Source organism: Gopherus evgoodei, chromosome 4 (genome assembly GCF_007399415.2).
Source record: "Gopherus evgoodei ecotype Sinaloan lineage chromosome 4, rGopEvg1_v1.p, whole genome shotgun sequence".
Classification (NCBI taxonomy): domain Eukaryota; kingdom Metazoa; phylum Chordata; order Testudines; family Testudinidae; genus Gopherus; species Gopherus evgoodei.
Window position 1 is genome coordinate 116,353,664 of NC_044325.1, and position 20,454 is coordinate 116,374,117.

A 20,454-nucleotide genomic window follows, 5' to 3' on the forward strand; every position below is an offset into this window, starting at 1 on the left:
TGCCAGAAATGCTCCAAGGACATGAGGCTGGAGTGTACTTATCACTACCTGTACAGCAAGAGGGAGGCCTGAAAGGCAGTGCTTTTACTGCCAGAGGCTGGGGGTTTCAGGAAGCTGATCCACTGCAGTCATGGACAAGATTTCTTACACTAAAAGCAGGTGGTGGTGAGTGTTACAAACCCTCTGTTTTATTGAGATGAAAGCAGATGCTCTTCTCCATAGAGGAACAGGGAATTTGGCTTCCCATTGATGTGGAGGGAAAAGTGGTGCTCCTCCGTTCCCTGGCACCAGGGTGGTTGGATGTCCTTTTATGGGACAGGACAAGATGCCCCTTCGTTGGGGAAGATGCCCCCACCCTGCTGATGGGAGAAAGCTGGTATGCCTATGTTTGGGGTAGTGGGTAGCTAATTCTTGAGGGGATCTATGGGGAAAGAATAAAGATCTATCAAAGGACTCAGAGTTACTATGCTGTTAATAACAGGTGAAGTTGCATTGGGCAATTAATCAAGTGCTCCTGTGTATTTGGTAACTTCAGGCAGAGAGTGAGCTGGCATGGTGAAAGGAAGCAGATTGTAGGGAAGGCCTGTTTCAGATATCTGCCCCTTTTACAGCTGGCCCTTTCTGTCTGGCTCTGGGGGTTTGGAGCATCGCCAAGATGCAGATGGGCCGTCCCTAGCCATTTTGGTGCCCTACGCAGCCCTCCTTTGGGGGGGCGGGGTTGCCCCAGGCCTCGGGGGGGCAGAAGCAGGCTTGGGGGGTGGGGGGAAACCACCCCCCAGCACAAGCTGGCGGCACATCTGGAAGCCACGGAGCGGGCTGGGGCTGGGTTGCTCCATTTCCCACCACCCAGTGAGTGCAGGGTAAGCTGGACCCCTTCTGCAGTCCTCAGGGGAAGGAGTGGAGTGTGGGTGGGGCAGGGATGGGAATAGCTGGGACTGGGGCAGAGCAGGGGTGGGGGTCATGGGGAAGAGGTGGAGCAGCACGCAGCTGCATAGGGCACCAGGAAATTTGGTGCCCCAAATTTCTTGGTGCCCTACGCAGAGGCGTACTTTGGGTATGGGTAAGGATAGCCCTGCCTGCAGGTGCCGCCCCCACAGTTCCCATTGGCTGCGGTTCCAGGCCAATGGGAGCTGCAGAGCCGACACTCTGGATGGGGGCAGCATGTGGAACCCCCCTGGCCACGCCTCCACCTAGGAGCCGAGGGACATGTCGCCGCTTCCAGGGAGCCGCACAGAGCCAGGTAGGGAGCCTGCCAAACCCCTCCCCCCCAGCAGCAGCAGGGGTCCTGGGCTGTGTGCTGCCCTCCCTAGTATCAGTGGGGGTCCCAGGGTCCCGTCCCCCCCCCGCCAAGCACCCAAGTTTTAGTTAGGGGTATATAGTACAAGTCATGGACAGGCCACAGGCTGTGAATTTTTGTTTACTGCCCATGACCTGCCCATGACTTTTACAAAAAATGCCCGTTACTAAAACATAGCCTTAGCAATGGAGCCTCTCTTAGATACTCTGATCATACCTTTCCCTTGATTTTATCTTGTAATGCCTCATCTGTGAGAGTTGTGACAGTGATTTCCCATAATTTGCTTGATGTGTCAGAATACTCCACTGCATAAACCTCCCACTCCTTGTCCAAGACAGAAAAATGATATTGGTGAAAGAAACATTAGTGTTTTGGGATTCTCATATTTCATGATTATTGGTAGAAAACTTATACTCCTCATTGATCACAGACTCTTTGTCAGAATCTGCAAGCTCAGGACAGGGATACCTCTCCACTGCCTGCTGTGCTCCTCTAGGTTTGGGCATCATTAGCATCAATCTGCTTGTATGAAATGCAGTACATCTGAAGCTCTGCACTTACAAATACAGCTATACTCTCCAAATGGCCTCTTCTGGAGGTGAAAGAGGTTCTTCCCTCCAAGTATCAGAGGATGCAGTTTGGATCCAGATCCTAATTTTCCCGCAGTTTGGGCTCTTTCAGAAGTAGGTTTTGCACCATTTCTAGTTTTGATTGATCATTATGCTGAAGTGGTCTCACTTTTGATCATTACTTGCTGACAAACAAGAAGAAACAGGCTACCCACAGCTCTACTGTTGCTGTACATCGAGAGGCTTGCTGCAACAAAACGTTTGAAAAACCAGCCATCTGCTCCCAAATTCTCCTTTTCGCTCATATCAATTTAAGAGCAAGAAAGCATTATAATTTAACTATTTTAATAAATCTTAAAACAGTGCATGGTTATATCATTTTATCCTTAGTTCAATCACATTCATGTACATTATAGTTTTATCTGCAGACAGTACAAATATATCAGATGCATAGTTCATATGGATACTAAACCTATGATGTGGTTTAGCATTTTAATAGTTGCTGTCAGCTTTGGCAACAATTCTTTACAGAACTGTTGAATGGACTGCTAATATAAATCCAAATAGTTGTAATTGTGGGTGATTTTGTTTCCTTTATACATAAAGAGAAAAATGGTGTGTTATGGTTCTTAGCTCACCTTCTGGTTTATTTTTGTTTTTCTAGAATTCATTTAACCTGCCATCCTTAAACCGCTGTTATCATTTTCCAGTATTAATGCTTGCTTTCCCTCTACCCCAGTCAAAAGCTGATGGTTCTCTAGAAGAATGATCTCTTTCATTCCTCCCTGAACCAAATCAGTGCCCTTTTCAAATTCCAGCTACCTTGGTAAGTAACTGCTGATGTGGGAAAGAATATTATCCTCACAATCTAGTGTCTTCTCTGCACTGATGATTTTCTCTAACTGTTGCTCTGTCATTATTTTATCCCCACTGGTGCTAATGATGGTATTGTCTAAGGCTTTATTTAAAAATAAATCATCCATTTAGAAACATGTTACAAAAAACCAAATAATGCGTCGGTATTCTTTTAATATCGAAACCAACTCCCGCACTTACTCCTCCATTTACAGGTACATACAGTTCAGTATGATGAATCATTCTGTATTTGATTAAATATACAAGCATGGGCCCCTTCCTGCAAAGGCTTATGCGTGTGCTTAACTTAATGCATGGTGAGTATTCCCACTGAAGTCAATGTGTGTAAACTCAGTGTAAAGTAAACACTAGTGTAAGTCTTTGCAAGATCAGAGCGAGAATTTCCATTAACCAAAGTTAATGTGGATAAAGGAAAGAATAGATCAAAGTTACTCCAGTTTTATTATTACCATCTCAGACAATGAGCAGTACCTGTAAATTTATTTATCCTTCCCACTTTGTAAGGCTGGTGAAAAAGTAAGGAAAAGGTGTATATATGTTTATTGACTGGAAATGTGCCAATTTCACTGTGCATGCTAAAATCCAGGAAATATATTTTATACTTGCTTTGATTTTTAAAATGTGTTGTTAATTTATCACTTCACAATTACTTGATTATACGTTACTTTGGGCAGGGACCTTGGCTTCGTCATTTATATATACATAATCTCAAAGCCTGTCAGTGCAATATAGATATTTAACAGCATTAGGAAAAACAGGAAGTAAAGTACTAATAAATGTATTTGCTAAATTAAGCAATTTTTCAGACCTTTTTTCCAAAGATTTTTTTTAATTGTGTGTGAAATGGCCATCCCAACTTCCATTTAATTTCCTAGATGTTCACTCTTTGTGCCAGATTGTTATATTAATAAAGCAGAGCACAGGGCTACATGGATAGAGAATGGGGAGTAAGTTTTATAGATTTATCTTCTGATTGTTGAAGTCTTGGGTTTGACAATATTGTGGTTTGCCGGTTGGGATCAATGCCAAGTCAAACTGCTGCATAGTCGCACTAGCCCGCATCCACTGGTAGCCATTGTGTGGGTGAATGTAGTTGCACACAGCTTCCCAATTGGCAAATTCAAATAATTTAAGGGTACTACTCACTGCTCTTTAGTGTTTAATTAAAACACTCCCTGTCCCTCAAAGAAAGCAGTAGCTTTGTGTATATATATTTAAACAGGGTGATCCAACCCTAAAATCTGTTACACACTGTTGTAATTTCATCTTCAGATACAGACAGCCCAGCCCTTGTTTTAAAATGTTTAAGGCTTGAGAGAAGCACAGGGGTAGAAGTGTGGGAGGAAACTTAACTGCTGCTGGGCTTTCATGAACAGGGAAACTCAGGATACTGTTGCTTAGTGTTTCTGCCACAGCCAAGAAGGAAACAAGGGGGAAAAAAGCTGTAGCCTTTATGGTACAGAAACTCTAAGCATTCAAGCAGTCCTTTGTTGGGAGAATTATTTCTAGCCTTCTTTTTAGAGCTTTATCAGATCAATGGAGAGCCATATAGCAGTATATTATGAGGTTCTGGGTGTGTGTGTGTGTGTGTGTTTTTTTAAACTTGAATCCAGCCTTGCCTCGTACATTTAGAATCCCATGAATTCAGATCCTGCTCATGCTCTGGACTGCATACACACAAAATTTCTGTATAAAATATATAGATATAAAAATAATATTTCATGCAATACTAAAACTTCTCTCCCAGCATGATAGCATATTGGTGAATGAGTATCCTCCTTATCAACAGTGTTCCAGGAATTGTCAGTTTGCTGGCAGTTATTCTGGTAGGTGATGGTCTGTAGTCTCTTTCATTTTGATCAGGGATCGGTGCTGTTATTCCCTTTTTCTGCATGACTATGACTAATAGTTGAAAAAAGCAGATAGAACTTTAAAGAGCAGAATCACTCCTCTCTTGGCGACGTTTCATAATTTCTTGAAGCTCTGAATCCCCTCCGCATTTCTGGAAGGGCAACAAAGCATAAAGAGTTTGAACCTCAAAAAGCGGCTTACAGCTTATCCTAAATAAGTGATATAGAATGCTGTCAAAGTGGAGCTGCTTTCAAGGAGATAGGGTATAAGTTAATAGCCCAGATCTTTCCATTAAACTAGGTTGATTTGCACCAGCTGAGGATCTGGCCCAGTGTTTCTAAATTGTAGTTTTTGCAAGATTTCTATTGTTTTTATGCTAAAATGAGTGTTCAGCAGGCCTCTTATCTTGGTTAATATAACTGTGTTTCTTAAAATGCCGTTTTAATAGAGCTTGCTAGTATTTTGTGCTACTGGGTTCCATACTAATAGGATTTTGTGGGAAAACTTCTTACCTCCAGGAGAGATTTTTGCACTGTAATTTTACTGTATACCCTGCCTCCTTCATGACACACTTTCTTCAATTCCTCCTTATTCAGAGAGAAAAGCTGGGCCCCTGTAAGTATGCCAAGATGTTCCACAGTCCTAGAAAAACACAGGTAATGAAAGGCACGTGATACAAATGGGTCAAAAGGAGAAAAATGGAGTGAGAAGTCTATGAAAGTTTACTCTATTATGGCAGTGTCCACTCCATGAGTAGTCAACACATGAGATTAGGCTCTGTCTCCATATATATTTAATATTATTATGAAAAGTTAGCAGCCCATATTTAGTTATTATATACTTAATTATAATCCCTAGGTAAGAGGTGTTTAGGAATTACAGCCCAGACATGGGATCCAGTTCTAACCCTAGTTCTTATATTGACTCGCTCTGCAGTCTTGAGCAAGTCACTTGAGACCAGATTTTTAAAGGTACTTAGGTACCTAAAGGTATAGATGGGATCTAGTGAGATTTTCTGGAACTACCTAAGATACTAACTAACTCCTATTGATACTAAATAGAGTTAGGCAACTGAACTTTTTCAATATCCTGCCAGGTGCCTCTCTATCTCTATGCATCTAAATACCTTTAAAAATCTGGCCCATAACTTTTCGGTGCCCCAGTGTTCCCATCTGTAAATTAACTACTTTTGCAAAGTCCTTTGGGATTCTCAGCAGTAAGGGTTAGTTAAAAGGAAAACACCTGTCATCCAGGGTCGATCCTACTGGGAGATGCTAACTGGGTTCTGCTAACCACAGGTGGCTTGCTTGATCCACCTGGGATATAAGGGAGGTGGGAGTGCTCCCCTGAAGAGGTGGTGTAGAGATTGAACAGTCCTCAGGGAGGAACTTTAGAAGTAGTCACATCTAGAGAGAAGACACCGGCTGGTATTTGTGTTACATTGATTGTCTCTTTGTCAGCAAAACAAAACCCCTGGGAGTAGTTCGGACTCTGTACTGACTGTGCGTACTGACTGTGTTAAGAGCAGGGTAGAAGTGTTGCTTGCTCACAGGCTTTATAAATTAAACAAACATAAGCATCCTGTAATCTAGTAAAAATGTCAAAAGCCTCCTTCTTCCCCCCTTTCAATGAAAGTTCAGCATCTCACATAGCAGCTGTGCAGATTTACCCTTTGCTGAAGGAATTTGCTTCCAGCCATGCTTTGACCTCTTCAGCGCTTGACTCAAACGTCAGGGGCACGCCAACTTGCTGCGTCTTCTCCACCTTAAAGTTTCTTTGGTGGGGCTGAACTTTACTAGTTGTGATCTTCTTCAGCAGCTCATCATTCACCTCGTCCATATGATGGATAAGTTCTGGAAAATGAAGCACACTTTCAGGTGACAAATTAGAGACCGGAGGCGAAATTCTGTCTTAAATCACAACTAGTGAAAATCAATGGGGTTGCATAAGATGTAAATAAAGGCAGAATTTGACTCTGCAGCTCTATTAACTCTGTAAAAAAACATGCTCAAGATAGGAAATCAGGAAAACTTAATCATGTGGTTAACTTTAAAGAAGGTGCTTAAGTGCTTTGCGGGGTGGGCGAGACATGACATTTTGACCATGAAACCTGCTTCAGGAACAAAGTGTAAAGGAAACATTTGATGTGCCATCACTTTAGTAGTAACATGCTGAACCAACTGTAGGGTTCTCTCATGCCCCACAGGCCCCAAAGCTGGCGCCTATCTTTTCAAATTTCTTTTTCAGTTTTTGAGGTCTGAAAACCTTCTTCCGTGCTTTTAAATGCTGTATTTCCACAATATCTCTTCCGAGGGAGGGAATGCAAAATAACAGCCAGACACAAGTCCTTGTAGCAGAGTTTTAGGCGGATTTTAGTTTTCAGAAAGCTAATTGAGAACCAGTCATAGGGTCACTTGCTCCTAAGATGAGTGAGTGGTTGGGTGCAGGTATTGTGTCCATTAATCCTGCAATGCCAAAATCCTAGCATAAGTTCTAAAGCAACTCCTGGAGGGCTAATTGGAGAGTCTTGGAATAGTTGGCGATCCTGAGAGCAAGGAGACAGACAGCAGAGATGGCATTGTGTTATGTAGTTACTAGCCACCATATCAGGACTGGACATTAATGACATGGACATAGGGTAAATCCATCCTCCTGTGTCTTACCTGTCTCTAACTAATAACTGAGGGATCTGTCTCTTTTTTTTTTTTACATGGTGGTAATAATTGAATGGCGTTTATTCAGTTCTCATTGGAACAAATTGTTGTGATGGGATTTCTAGTTCCCAACATGATTGTCATTATTAAAGCTGTATAATTTCCAGTTGGTAAAGAAACTCTTCTCTTTCATGGTACATAATGACAAACTTGATGGGGAACGATTAAATTTTATTTCATAAGTGTGTATTCTAAGGGGCAATATAAACCAAGCCATGATTTGTAAGGCGTGAGAAAAATGAACACATACCCGTAGTCCACCTTACTTTTAGCTGGCTGGAGCTTTACTTTACTAAAGTCAGAACTGGTTGGGAAACTATTACTGAAAAGTGCTTGGTGGAAAATTCCAAAGAGCAGGATGAGTCCTTTTGGAGCCAGAAGTCCAGCACGCTTTTAAAGTGATGACATTGTACATATATGACAATTAAAGAAGACCGGGGTTGTTTATTTTGCAATAACCACACACAGAATGCATGGGACTGTGCTGAGTACTACAGTTTTAGTACAGTAGAGAATATGTAAAAGAAAAGATAAAGAAAAAAATAGTGGGGGAAGATATGGTTGCTGCAACATATAGTAGTAGGTACCTGAATGGCCACTTAGTAGGCAACTAAACACAGGGGGAGTGAGATTGGTGCAGCACACACCTTGCTGCGCAGGGGGAGGAGAGGTTAAGGTGTTTTTAAGCCACTCCTCATTCGGGGCTGTTGTGGGGCCCACAATATAGTTTGCACAGTCTTGCAGGCCGGTTTAAGTTGCAGCAGCTTCCTCAGGGCTGCTCTGTGGGCCACAGCATAGCCCAGAATCTCAACAGTGTTGTGACCCTGCCTCATTGTGCCTCTTATGGCCACAGCCCTGGCAGGCCCCCTAGACCAGGATTTGTACAGGGAGTCTCAGAAAGCAGCTTCCTGGCTGTCTTCCATAGTGACTGCACTGGGGGAATCCTCCCCTGGCCAGAACTAGAGTTCTTACAGCCCCTGTGTGCTGCACTGGCCCTTTTATATGGTACAAAGAGGCCTGAGTGGAGGTGAAGATCTTTCCCCTTTTTCTGCTGCCTATGTCATTTTAGGTATTTAAATATGGATTTAGGTGCATAGATTTAGGCCCATATACACAGTGACTAATAAAAATAAAATAATAATTGGAGATATCCTGTCTCCTAGAACTAGAAGGGACCTTGAAAGGTCATTGAGTCCAGCCCCCTGCCTTCACTAGGCAGGACCAAATACTGATTTTTGCCCCAGATCCCTAAGTGGCCCTCTCAAGGATTGAGCTCACAACCCTGGGTTTAGCAGGCCAACGCTCAAAACCACTGAGCTATCCCTCCTCCTTAAGGATACTAAGGAAATTAAGACAGATGAACAGTTTTAGAAAAGTAAATAAAGAAGGAGGGTGGTGAAGCACTGGAATGGGTTACCTAAGGAGGTGGTGGAATCTCCTGCCTTAGAGGTTTTTAAGGTCTGCCTTCACAAAGCCCTGGCTGGGATGATGTAGTTGGGGATTTGGGGGTTGGACTAGATGACCTCCTGAGGTCCCTTCCAACCCTGATATTCTATGATTCTAAGAAGAAATCCACTAGCACCCAACATAAACAAAGGAGAGAACACACTGGTGGAAGCTTCTCAGCTTAAATCTAAGTTCCAGAACGGCAGTACCAAGTTCTGTGGACTGTGTATTGTGAAACAATATACATGTCTGAGTTGTGGTGAACAGTAAGAACCCTGATACTATGCACTTACGTTCTTTGGCATTGTGAGGAGAGTTCCCAGCTAACATTTCACTTCCCCATTTATCACCAGCGTAGCTACCAGGAATCCTATGGGTAGGGCTGGCAGGGCCAATTCCTCTCGGACTCAAGTCTCCTTTGTACTTCTGGTTAGAATAAAAAATAAAAGGGTTTTTATTAAGTAAAATATTTTTTCAGCATTATTGAATATTTGTCCCCCCCACAACTATAGTAGATTAGAGCACAGTGGCCCAGATCCTCAGCTGTTCTGTAAACTGGTCTAGCTCTATTGAAGTTAACATGTAATTATGAGAAACTGTACTTGACCAGCTTCCATTTAATTCTGTTTTACACCATCCAGTGAAATTGTATCAAGGATCTCCATAAGCCAAGGCGTGAATATTCACATGCTATTGTCACCTGCTACATTTCTACCTCGATACAATGCTGTCTTTGGGAGCCAAAAAATCTTACCACGTTATAGGTGAAACTGTGTTGTACTGAACTTGATTTGATCCACCAGAGTGCACAGCCCTCCCCCCCGGAGTACTGTTTTACCACATTATATCCGAATTCGTGTTATATCAGGTCATGTTATATCGAGCTAGCGGTGTACCTCAGGTTGCAAGAAGGCCTCACCATTGTGTTGCAAAATAATGCCAAGCTAAATGTGATCATGTACTGTTGGCTCTGCAAAGCCCAAAGTTCATTGCTTATTGACTTGCCACAGAGCTATAATTTACAGTGCTGCTAACTCTCAGGATTTTATCATGCACCTTGCAATAATGAATAATTTTCTGAAAGTCTCCACTCTAGCTGTTTTGTGAGATTTTGTGAGAATCTCACTTTTTTTAAATGAAAGGTTAGTCTCCTGCACTTATGACTGTGTTGAAAAGCCAGAAAATGTGACATGAGTGGCCCCTAAGGCTCAGAATCCATACAGCAAAGAAATTGTATGATATTTTTAATAGCTCATGATTTTTAAATCAATCTCACTGCACCCCAGTCTATCTCATCTTGCACTCCAGGGTTTTTAATACCTGGGACTGACAATACTGAATTTATTGTCTGCCCAGACCTTCCACTCCCATTTTAGATAAATAATTCATCATTAGCACTAGCTTGGCGAGAGCCTTTCATCAGTACATGAAGTTCTGTGACATGGCCATATAACCACAGAAAAGAAAATCATTATGCTTAAAACTCAAAAGCATGTGAAATTCTACTGCCACTCATTTGTAAGAGATGGCAGGTGGCAATTTGTGATTTCTGATTGGCTAAGAATTGCATGCCTCCTATTATCTTTATTATCCTAGTTTCGCCAACCCTGACTCACTTGTGTCACTCATCTGTTCAATCTTGTAAACTCTTTGGGACAGGGACTATCATTTTACTATATATTTATACTGTGCCTAGCACAACGGAGCCCTGACATGGTTGCTCTCATGGTTACCACTGTATAAAAGTTAATTAATAATTAGTAATAACAGAAAAGAGAACAGATGACCATGAGGATATCTTGACAGGGAGTGATATAATCTAGTGGTTAAGCCACAGGACTAGGAAGTTGGAGAGCTAGATGCTATTAGCGGCTCTGTCACTGACTTGGTGAGTGACCTCTTTCTTTCAGTGGGACCACTCACAGTAGTAAAGTTAAGCACCTGCATAAGTGTTTGCAGGATTGGGGCCTAAAGACCTGATTCTCAGAAGTGGTGAGCACCCACTGCTCCAGGTCAAATCAATGGGAGCTGCAGGGCCTTAGTCCCCAGGAAATCAGACCCTTAAGCACCTTGGCTCAGTTCCTTAATGGTATTTAGGCACCTAATTCCCACTGATTTCAATGAGAGTTGTGTGCCTAAATCACTTTGAGAATCTGGGGCTTTGTTCCTGTCTCCTCATGTCATTATGCCTATGATGGTCATGATAATGACCCACCCTCCCAGCAACATTACAAGGGCTAGTTCATTAACATCTCTAAATTACTTTGAGATCCTGGAATGGAAGCCTAGAGATGTGCAAAATGTCTGCAAGCTGGTGGAGGGGGCTAGCTGGCTCAGGAACAAAACCAAAGGCCTGATTTGTTATTGCCTTGCAGCTTGCACAGGCATTTCAACCAGTGCATGGTGGTTGCGAAATGCCATTGAGTCACAGCTGGTAGTTTACTCCCACATTGCAATGGACTCAGTGACAACATAGTGCAGAGCAATGATGACTCAGGCCTTTTGCTAAGTGAGTATGGCTTCTCTGAAGTTTTTCTTGGTGATGTGAGACAGTGGTTCTTAGCTAGAGGTCCAGGGCCCTCGAGTAGGTTTCAGGAGGACCTCCAAGCAGGGCCAACATTATACTCGCTGGGGCCCAAGGTGGAAAGCTGAAGCCCCACCGCATGGGTCTGAAGCCCAAGTCCTTGAGCCCTGCCATCCACGGCTGAAGCTGAAGCCTGAGCAATGTAGCTTCATGGGCACCCCTGTGGCATGCGGTCCCAGGAAATTGCCCTGACTGCTACCCCTGAACATTGGCCCTGCTTTTATATGCAGACAACCAGTTATTGTGGCACAGGTGTGCCATGGAGTATAGTATATAGGGGGAGGGGAGCTTAGAAAGAAAAAGGTTGAGAACCTCTGTTGTAAGGCACATCTATGAAAACAAAGAAACTACAGGATTGTACATAAAGAGAAAAATTCTGTCTCAAGTTATAAGCTAATCCTCTAGGAGCTGAGTGTGGAGTTGTATCTCCTTCAAGGGCCCAGAAGCTGTTTTCACAGAGGTTTCTGGCTTTCTGCTGAACACCTAATTGGGTCTTCATTGTTTAGCTTTACTTAATCACTTCACCTTCTACACCAGCTGTGAGGTGTCTAAATAGAGCATTAACTTCCTAATAACATTTAGTTGTGAAGACAGCACAATGCATGAAAACCTATACAGACAGGGAGAGGGTGTATTAAGAGGCCTACAGGTATCTTCCCCACCCCTTCTTTTTTTTATGCCTACTGAAGCTAGCCATAAGCAGAGGCTGATTATGCACTGCAGCTGATCACCAATGAAACATCACCTGACTATAGAGCTGTTCATAATCTTCCAGTTTCACCACATCCAGGATGTTATAGGGGACATAACCAGCCTGCCCACTCCGGTTTAGCAGTTTCCACCACTGCTTATTATCTTCCAACACCTGTGAGGGGAAAAAGTACTTCAGCCATTGAGCCCATCAGGCATTCATGACAAGTGCAAGGTAACAAAAGTTTCACATCTTCACATGGGCTTGCAGTGGAAAAAACATACAATTATATTGGAGCTTTGTAATACAGGCAAGGAAACCACAACAGATTCATGTAACATTAAATTCCAATGTCACATTAATAAACACTCCCTGAAAAGGATTGATAAAACAATTGTAATAGTGGTCTATTGGGCAACAATGCTGAGGAAAAATGTATCTAGTGTCTGTAGGAACCCCTAGCTCCTGCTTAACTTGCATGTTGTTTTTTAAAGCTTTACTTGATGAGAGAGATCATGGTGTCCAGAAATGCTTGCCTTGCTTTTACATTTAAAAAAAAATGCTCTTCAGCAGTGAATCCTGCTGAAGGTGGAAAAAATGCCTGCAGGATTTTCATATAACCTGATTACAGCCCATCCATTACATAAACAGGACATGGAAAAGATGGTGTATTGTTATTAGAATATCTTCCTCTTTGCGTCATGACCTGTCTCTTCTTACAGGCTTGTTCTATTTTGAACTCCAATTAAAAAATCATGTGTGAAAACTGTCCTTAACCCAAAGATTTCTGAACCACATGCCTGTGCTTCAGTGTTTATTTGCATTAAGATTTTAATATAGTTATATCTGAGAAACAAGGTTTTAAAATGTCAGTTTTCCTAATCTACAGATTTGCTAACCCAATGTGAAGCAACTATACAATTATTCCAGATACATATTTAACAGAAGTCTGTCTCTTAATCCAATGTAGCCTTAACATGTAGACTAAAGTCATATCATGTATTTTGTGACAGCGAAGTGTGTCGCAATGAGGAAGACTGGTAGTGGTTAAAAATTCTGTATTATGTTTTAGTGGAAAATAGTCCCTGAGTTCACCATCATACTGAAACTTAAGGCAGAAAGACCCTTCTTGCAGCAAACAGTGAATTTTAGTGGGGCTACTCACATGCGTAAAGGTGAGCGTATTAAGCAAAGATTTAAGTGCTTTGCTGCATTCAGGCCAGAGTGCTCAGTGATTGCTGCCAGGCTGAGCCCTGTGCTTGGAAATTGGGCTCAGTATGTTGTCAGACATTGTATTATAATGATATGGTTTTCTTTTCTTTGCTGCTGTTTTTTTTTAAACCAGAGTTTGGTCTCAAATCTCAGCTGAACCCATGCACTAAGGCACTGGAAAAGTACCAGCCATCCTTTTCTTACTCAGATTTAAAGCTTACTATCCAAATGAAATGTCATGTTGCCATTCATAACTTCCAGAGGAAAACTATTTGGGATTTTTCAGTCTCTTGGTGCATCTTCTTTCCCTCTCTAGAAAGCAGGGACTATAAAAATTTGATCCTGAGTTTATTAACTTACCTCCAGGACTTCATCCTTCAGCACTGAGAGTTCATTGGCATTTCGAGCAGTGAAATCATAGCGGATTTTGGCATATTTCTTCGGCTGGGCCATCCCTTGTGCCTCAAAATTCCTTTAAAAGACAAAATGAGGTTATAATCAGGGCTCCTCTGACAGCCATGTCAATAATGCCAGTGCTGGAGGAACTGGTATTTGTAGTAATTATGTTAGCATGCAGCTGAAGAGACTGTACATTGTTAATGGGGCAATCGCCCTGGACAAGTCGCATTTACTTGTGACCACGAAGTGAACAAATTTTCCATCACGTTACAGTAAAAAGTCCTGCACAAATGCAAAGTGCAGGCTCTTCAACCAATGACCAGTGCATAGCTGTGAGGTTGATGTAAGCAGACCCATACAAAAAGACAGTTTTATTCTCCATTTTAGTAGTTTCTATGCTGAAGTGAGGACTAAGAAAATGTTGTGGAGACACAGAAAACCCTTGAATTTACTGTACTGAAATAAAGTTATAGTAGCCAGCCAATCAGAGCATGTCAGCTGTTCATGCCATAAATCTGAGTAGACTTCATGGGCCTGATTCTATAGTGCTTTGGCACCCTGGGTAGCCATTTACACATGTGCAAAATGGGTGTAAACCACTACCACTCTGTACGGGGTAAATAACTTCTCAAGAGAGAAGCAGGCTCCTTATCTTGAGGAGGGGGAAGTTACCATTGTGTGGTTTTGGAGTGTCTAGTAATAATTCTTCCCCAAAAGGTTTGTTTACCCCACAGTCCTAACTTTTGATTGGCTTATAACCAGCATGTTGTTATGGAAACACATCCTCAGTGTCATGATTTTTTATTTATTTATTTATTATTCTAGTATGTCCCAAACCACCCCCTCCCCACTCAAAAACTGGTAATTGGAAGGTCTATGCCAAGTACAAAAGATGATGGCTCTTAAGCATATATGAATAAAATGGACCATATGTGTGAGCAGCGGCCTACAGAGAGCCAGCTGTGAGGTCCATCATAAGATATTGCTTCTAGTCTTCCTTGCCTGGGAGAACTTGTGTTCCAGGCAATAAATTGTCATAATAATTATAGCCTTGTACAGTCTGTCAATAGCAAGTCTGTGGCGTTGGCTGGGGTTTGGAATCAATTCATTGGCAGCCTGAATCTGCTAGACAGAAAAGGGAGCGGTAACCTTTCCCAGCAGTTGCCCTGAAGGCAGGGAGAGGGAGGAATGTTTTGTGTTGTATTTTTGTAGCATGCCAGCAGCAAAGTGAGTCACCAGGGGAAGGGCTGGCACTTGAGTTTTACTGCAGAGGAACCCACAGCAGTTTTTTTGCCCGCCGTTACTAAGACCAGGTCTACAGTAGAACTTTTGCTGGTATAGCAGTGCCAGCTAAGCGGCCGGAGGAGTGGGGTGTGTGTGTGTGTGTGACACACACACACTTTTATACTAGCAAAAACCCTAGTGCTTTTGCTTGTATTGCTTATTTTGCTCAGGATAGTTGTATAAGACTTTTTTTGCTAGAACAAGCCATGTTTACACTAGGAAGGTTATACCAGCAAACCTTTTTTAGTGTAGACCTGGCCCTGATTCAGGAAAGTACTTAAGCATGTGCTTAGCTGGAATCAAGGCCTATATGATGACAGCTGTGTCATGGATGCTGCTAAATATAATCCTATCTGAAAGGTGGAAGAGTTGGTAAAACAAGAGAAACATAAGGATAGCGAATCTTGCTTGTGGGAATTTACTGATAAAAGATCTAAATGTCTGTTAGAATAAATTCTTCTTGCATCAAAACTTTTTAAGAGATTTCTTTTATAACTGTGGCTGCTACAAATTGATGTTCTATCAATAAAACACTGCAAAATAAAAAATAATTATTCATGTACTTAATCTGACTTTCTGGTTTGGCTCATTGGAAAAAATTCTGAATCCTGAAGTTTTAGATCTGATTCAGATCTGAGCTTTTCCAGAGTTTGGATCTGGGGGTTTCAGCACTGGAGTTCTGGGGTTGGCCCATCCTCATCTCCATGACAAACAGTTTTAAAATCGCAACAGATAAGATGTTGTGATAATAATAATGATGATAAATGCCTAGCTGTTGTATAGAGCTGGATGAATTTTATTTTTTTTTTAAACAAAACTACTTCATTTAGAATATTTTGGGGAAAGTTTCAATTTGTTGATGGGAAAGGAATCTGAAACAATTTTGGTTTGTCAAAAAGCAAAATGAAAATTCCCATATCAGACAAAACATTTTTTATTTGGAATTTTTCATTTCATTAAAAATTAAAAATGTGGAAATCACACTACTTTTTTTTCAAAATACTGCATTGTTCAACAACAAAAATCTCAGCAGAAAAATCTTGACCATCTGTAGGTTTTTGCATGTATTCTATCCTTAAAGTGTTTTTCCCTAAATACGTAATACCAGGGGGAATGAATATAATGGAGCAAACTAACTTATGTAGCCATACAACTGTTCCACGTGAACAAACATTGCAACAGAGTATCCCAAACACAGGACAATAAGCGGGGAAACAGAACCTCTACCAACTTCTTAATGTCAAGCATGATGGTCTGAAATAAAAACATATTGACTGACTGATAAATCAAGCTGATAATTCTTTCTCTACAAGGATGAAATACACTTGGGTGTAACCCATTTCCTTGCATATGTGCTTATTAAAATGCTTTTCAGGCAGGCAGTACATGCATGAATAATTATTTGACATCTCTGGATGTAGACAACTAGCATGAATCAATGATAGCAAAGAGATACCAAAGGCGGTGGGGGGGCCAAATATTTTAGTATTTATTTTTGTATTGTGATAATGCCTGGGGCCACCAATCAAGGATCAAGGCTTCATTGTGCCAAGCACCGGGACTAGTACATTACCTATTTACATGTTGAGTAACTGCTTGTGTTTGCTCAGGTGTCTGTCCACGTTTTATCGATGAGTTACGATAAGGATATCCATTGGCTGATGACAGCTGAAAAGATAAAATGGAGTCATAGTGTTACTAAAAGAGAGTAAATCTGCATGAGATACAGGAAGGTAAACTTATCATCGCCTGGAGTCTTTAAATCAAGATTGGCTGTCTTTCAAAAAGAGATGCTCTAGAGCAGGGGTCAGCAACGTCTGGCAAGTGGCTTGCCAGAGCGTAGCACCTTGGCGGGCCAGGCTGGTTTGTTTACCTGCCGCGTCTGCAGGTTTGGCCAATCACAGCTCCCACTGGCCGCGGTTCACCGTCCTAGGCCAATGGGAATGGTGGGAAGTGGCAGCCAGCACATCCATCAGCCCGCGCCGCTTCCTGCCACTCCAGTTGGCCTGGAGTGGTGAACTGTGGCCAACGGGGGCCACGATCAGCCAAACCTGTGGACGCAGCAGGTAAACAAACCGGCTTTTCCCGCCAGGGTGCTTACCCTAGTGAGCCGCATGCCAAAGGTTGCTGATCCCTGCTTTAGAGGAAGCACAAGTTATTTTTCTTCTTTGTGGCTTGCTTACGTTGTAGGGAAGAATAATTCCCTCCACTGGGTGAAATGCTAAGGTCTGTGTCATACAGGTCAGGCTGGTTGATCAGTGTTCCCTTCTGGCCTTAAAATCCATGAATGTATTTCTGAGTTTCTATAGTTTATTCAGATGAGTAAGAACAAATTCAGCTCTTGATCGACCCATTCACTGTATTTCAGACACCATCACAATCTACATTGTAGCACAGTTAGATCAACCAATATCTTGTATATTTGGGAAGCACCTGATGGCGGCACCGCCACCCTTGAAGTATGGTGTGATTCCTGGGCTACTGCTGAAGAGGCCAGGATACTGTAGATGGTAACTGGATTTCTGGATTAAAATATTGCTGTTGATCATGACAGCTCCAGGGTCCAGTATAGAATAAGTCCAACATTCTCTAGCCAGAGCCTGTTATTTTCAGGAAGAATCAAGAATAACTTGTTAAGAGGGTTTCAGCAATAGGGCAAGTCAGCAAGCTGCACAGTGACAGGCCTCTGCTCTGTAAGGTGTATATGCTATGGGTAAGTCTACTCTGCAAAAAACACCCACTGCAATGAGTCTCAGAGCCCAGGTGCTCAGACTTCGGCTTGCACTACAGCTATAAAAATGCACTAGATGTTCCTGCTTGAGTTCTGAAACCCACCAATGGGGGTGGGTCTCAGAGCCCGATTCGGAACATCTACACTGCTATTTTTAGCACTGGAGTATGAGCCTGAATCTATAGAGCTGGGCTCTGAGATACACTGCTGCAGGTTTTTGGGTGTTGTGTTGTTTTTTGGGTTTTTTTTGCAGTGCAGACCTGCCCTAAGAGATTTAGTACTGGCAACAGAGAGCTAGGAACCTGGGTTCTCATCCAACCAACCCACTGACTCTTTGCATCTGATTCCCTGCTCACACCAGCATAAAACTGGTGAACTCCACTGAATTCAATGGCATTTCACTGCAGTAATGGAGTGGAGAATAAAGCCCTTTGCCTCATCTCAATAAACTCAGTAGATCTCACATCTGCATCAACCCAGCTGAAAAACAGCAAGGCTCTTGCCATGAACCTGGTATTTGTCCCTGAGGTAATCTTCAAAATGCAGGACCAGATCTGTAGCTCGTGTAAACTGGGATAGCAGAGGATCTGGCCCGCTGGCCAAGTAAGTTAGTAGAAAAGGAAGATGACTTGAGGCATGAGACCTACCTCCTCTTGTAAATGTCCAACGTCTATTTCCCATGGGGCTCCACGGAAGATTTCCAGGGGTGGCTCCCATCCATTGCGGAATTTTGGGATGTAGGTTGGGACAACAGACTCTCTAGGCCATTCCGCTCTTAAAAGATGGGAGGGAAAAATTATATGCAGTGTCAGATCCTCAAATGGTACATTTCTAGGACCCAAGTCCCCATTGCCCTGTACCCACTGACATTACTTACATCAGTGCAGAGGGTGTAAATTGCCACACAGGTGCAGGACAACAGTGAATCAGGTCCCTAGTGTTTTAACCTATTGGACAAAATCCTGCTCTCACACTCAGCCCCCCTGAATGGGCTACAGAAACGAAATGCTGCTCTGAATTGTTCTTAGAACTTGGAAATCTGCTGATTGTCCCTTTGCCCAGCCTGACTCTTACCTGGATCTGGTCCACGTCTCTCCAATGGACTCCCAGAGCATCATCTCTTTCGGTGTCAGGTGTCCTCTCAGGAAATCTGTGGTATCTTTAGAGAGAAGCGGGCTGACGACAGACCTTGCGAGTTCAGGGCCTCCACAGCTATGGAGGATCTAAGTCACGCACACACATACACACAATACCAGTTACAAACTTTCACTTCATGAACAAATCCCACAATCTCAAACTGAAAATCAATTTCTCTGGGTTTCTGGTTGAAACTGGGAATCCCTCATAGTATTTCAGGGCTAATAATGAGTGATATTTGCTTGAAATTGGGGCCCAGGGCCACTCCAGATTGGAACCATATTTTGTTCTCACGACCATAGGCCCAAAGTCTGAAAAGGCTCGCAATCCTCGTGAATAGTTTGAGTCACGTTCAAGTTTGTAATTAAACCTGAACCCAGATGAATGTTGCGCTGTTTCAAGGTTTGGCTGTGAATTCGTTGTGCAGTTTTGCACAGTAGTCTGAATCCCCACATGCTCTCTGCAAGTGCCCCGGGTAAAAATAGGTGATTGTTGCCTTTAAGGAAATGGGGTTTCAGTGCTCTCCTAATCTAGCAAGCTTGGCTTGCCTCTCTGACTTTATGCAATGGCCGCCGTCTTGGTCATGATCAGGGACTGCCAATGCTAAGAACACAAGACTCTATAGTTTGAACTAAAGGACTGAATCTTTTGAGCAGGAGCTGTACTAGACGATGGAGAACACACAACATGCCTCAAACAGTGGTTATATTTGCACCTGCTAGTATTCTGGGATAATGTGGGGAGCTATATGCCCACGATTGGCACTGGTACAATGGTGATCACTAATGCAGGATCAGGTTCTATGCCCCTTGTGCTGCTTGTAACTTCTTATCTTACACGAGTACACCTAATACTGGCGCACCTGCCCTTAGCCAGATCATGTCCAGTATCTTTCTGTCTGCCTCTTATTCTCTGCTAGTGCTACTTTTTACATAGGGACATTAGTAAGAATAAGAATTGTATTTAAAGGGTTACCAGTTCCAGTGGCCCAAACAGGAAATGCACTAGTTCTGAAGCACTTGGGTTCTGGATATGCTTTCTCAATTTGGCCTGAAAAGAGAGAAGACTCCCAGATTAATCCAAACCTGGCTTTTGGTTCCTATCATCTGTGATGTAGAGAGATTACTGTTTTCTGATACTTTCCCTTACTGTAGGAGACTGAGAACTAAAAAAATAAATGGTTAGCTTCCAATCATGAGACCTAGCCCAAGTGACATAATGATTTTGGGTGACTCGATTCTTTTTTCTTTTTCTTTTCTTTGGTGTCCATTTTGAGAACCCATAAAGGGGCCTGATTTTTCAGAAAGTGCCAAGCATCTGCCCTCTGAAAATCACAACCTTTCAAGGTGTTTTGAGTTGGGAACCCAAAAGCATTGGTCATTTTTGAAAACCTGACCCATAAATTCCTGGGTAGAAAGAAAGGTCTAGAACTTCAGAGGTATTTAGGCATTTGACCCCATTGTGAGCTAGGTGCCCTGCAAATGTATTCAGCAAATTACCAACAGGGAAAATTCTTCACTGTGGCTTGGGTTCCAGCTAAAACTTAGGTAGACCTAGCTGCATCGTTCAAGGCCGTGTGTGACATCATTAAGTCAACCTAAATCCCACTGTAGACATGCAACTAGGCTAATGGGAAAAAATTCTTCTGTCGACCTAGCTACCA

At 42.5% G+C, this 20,454-nt stretch overlaps 1 protein-coding gene across 2 annotated transcripts in view; it reads right to left on the bottom strand.

Annotated features, from left to right (window-relative positions):
• Positions 1-2,800: 2,800 nt before the first annotated feature.
• The window catches only part of EPS8L2 (EPS8 like 2), a 116,660-nt gene continuing 99,006 nt past the window's right edge, over positions 2,801-20,454 (bottom strand). For both annotated transcript variants that reach the window (XM_030560679.1, XM_030560680.1), the window contains exons 12-21: positions 19,767-19,841; positions 18,729-18,877; positions 18,302-18,428; positions 16,497-16,591; positions 13,601-13,712; positions 12,083-12,202; positions 9,047-9,179; positions 6,263-6,446; positions 5,106-5,235; positions 2,801-4,744 (exon numbers count right to left, since the gene is read on the bottom strand). In XM_030560679.1, the coding sequence (XP_030416539.1) occupies positions 4,673-4,744; positions 5,106-5,235; positions 6,263-6,446; positions 9,047-9,179; positions 12,083-12,202; positions 13,601-13,712; positions 16,497-16,591; positions 18,302-18,428; positions 18,729-18,877; positions 19,767-19,841 (1,197 nt within the window). In that variant the 3' untranslated portion in view covers positions 2,801-4,672. The remainder of the gene's footprint in view (positions 4,745-5,105; positions 5,236-6,262; positions 6,447-9,046; positions 9,180-12,082; positions 12,203-13,600; positions 13,713-16,496; positions 16,592-18,301; positions 18,429-18,728; positions 18,878-19,766; positions 19,842-20,454) is intronic.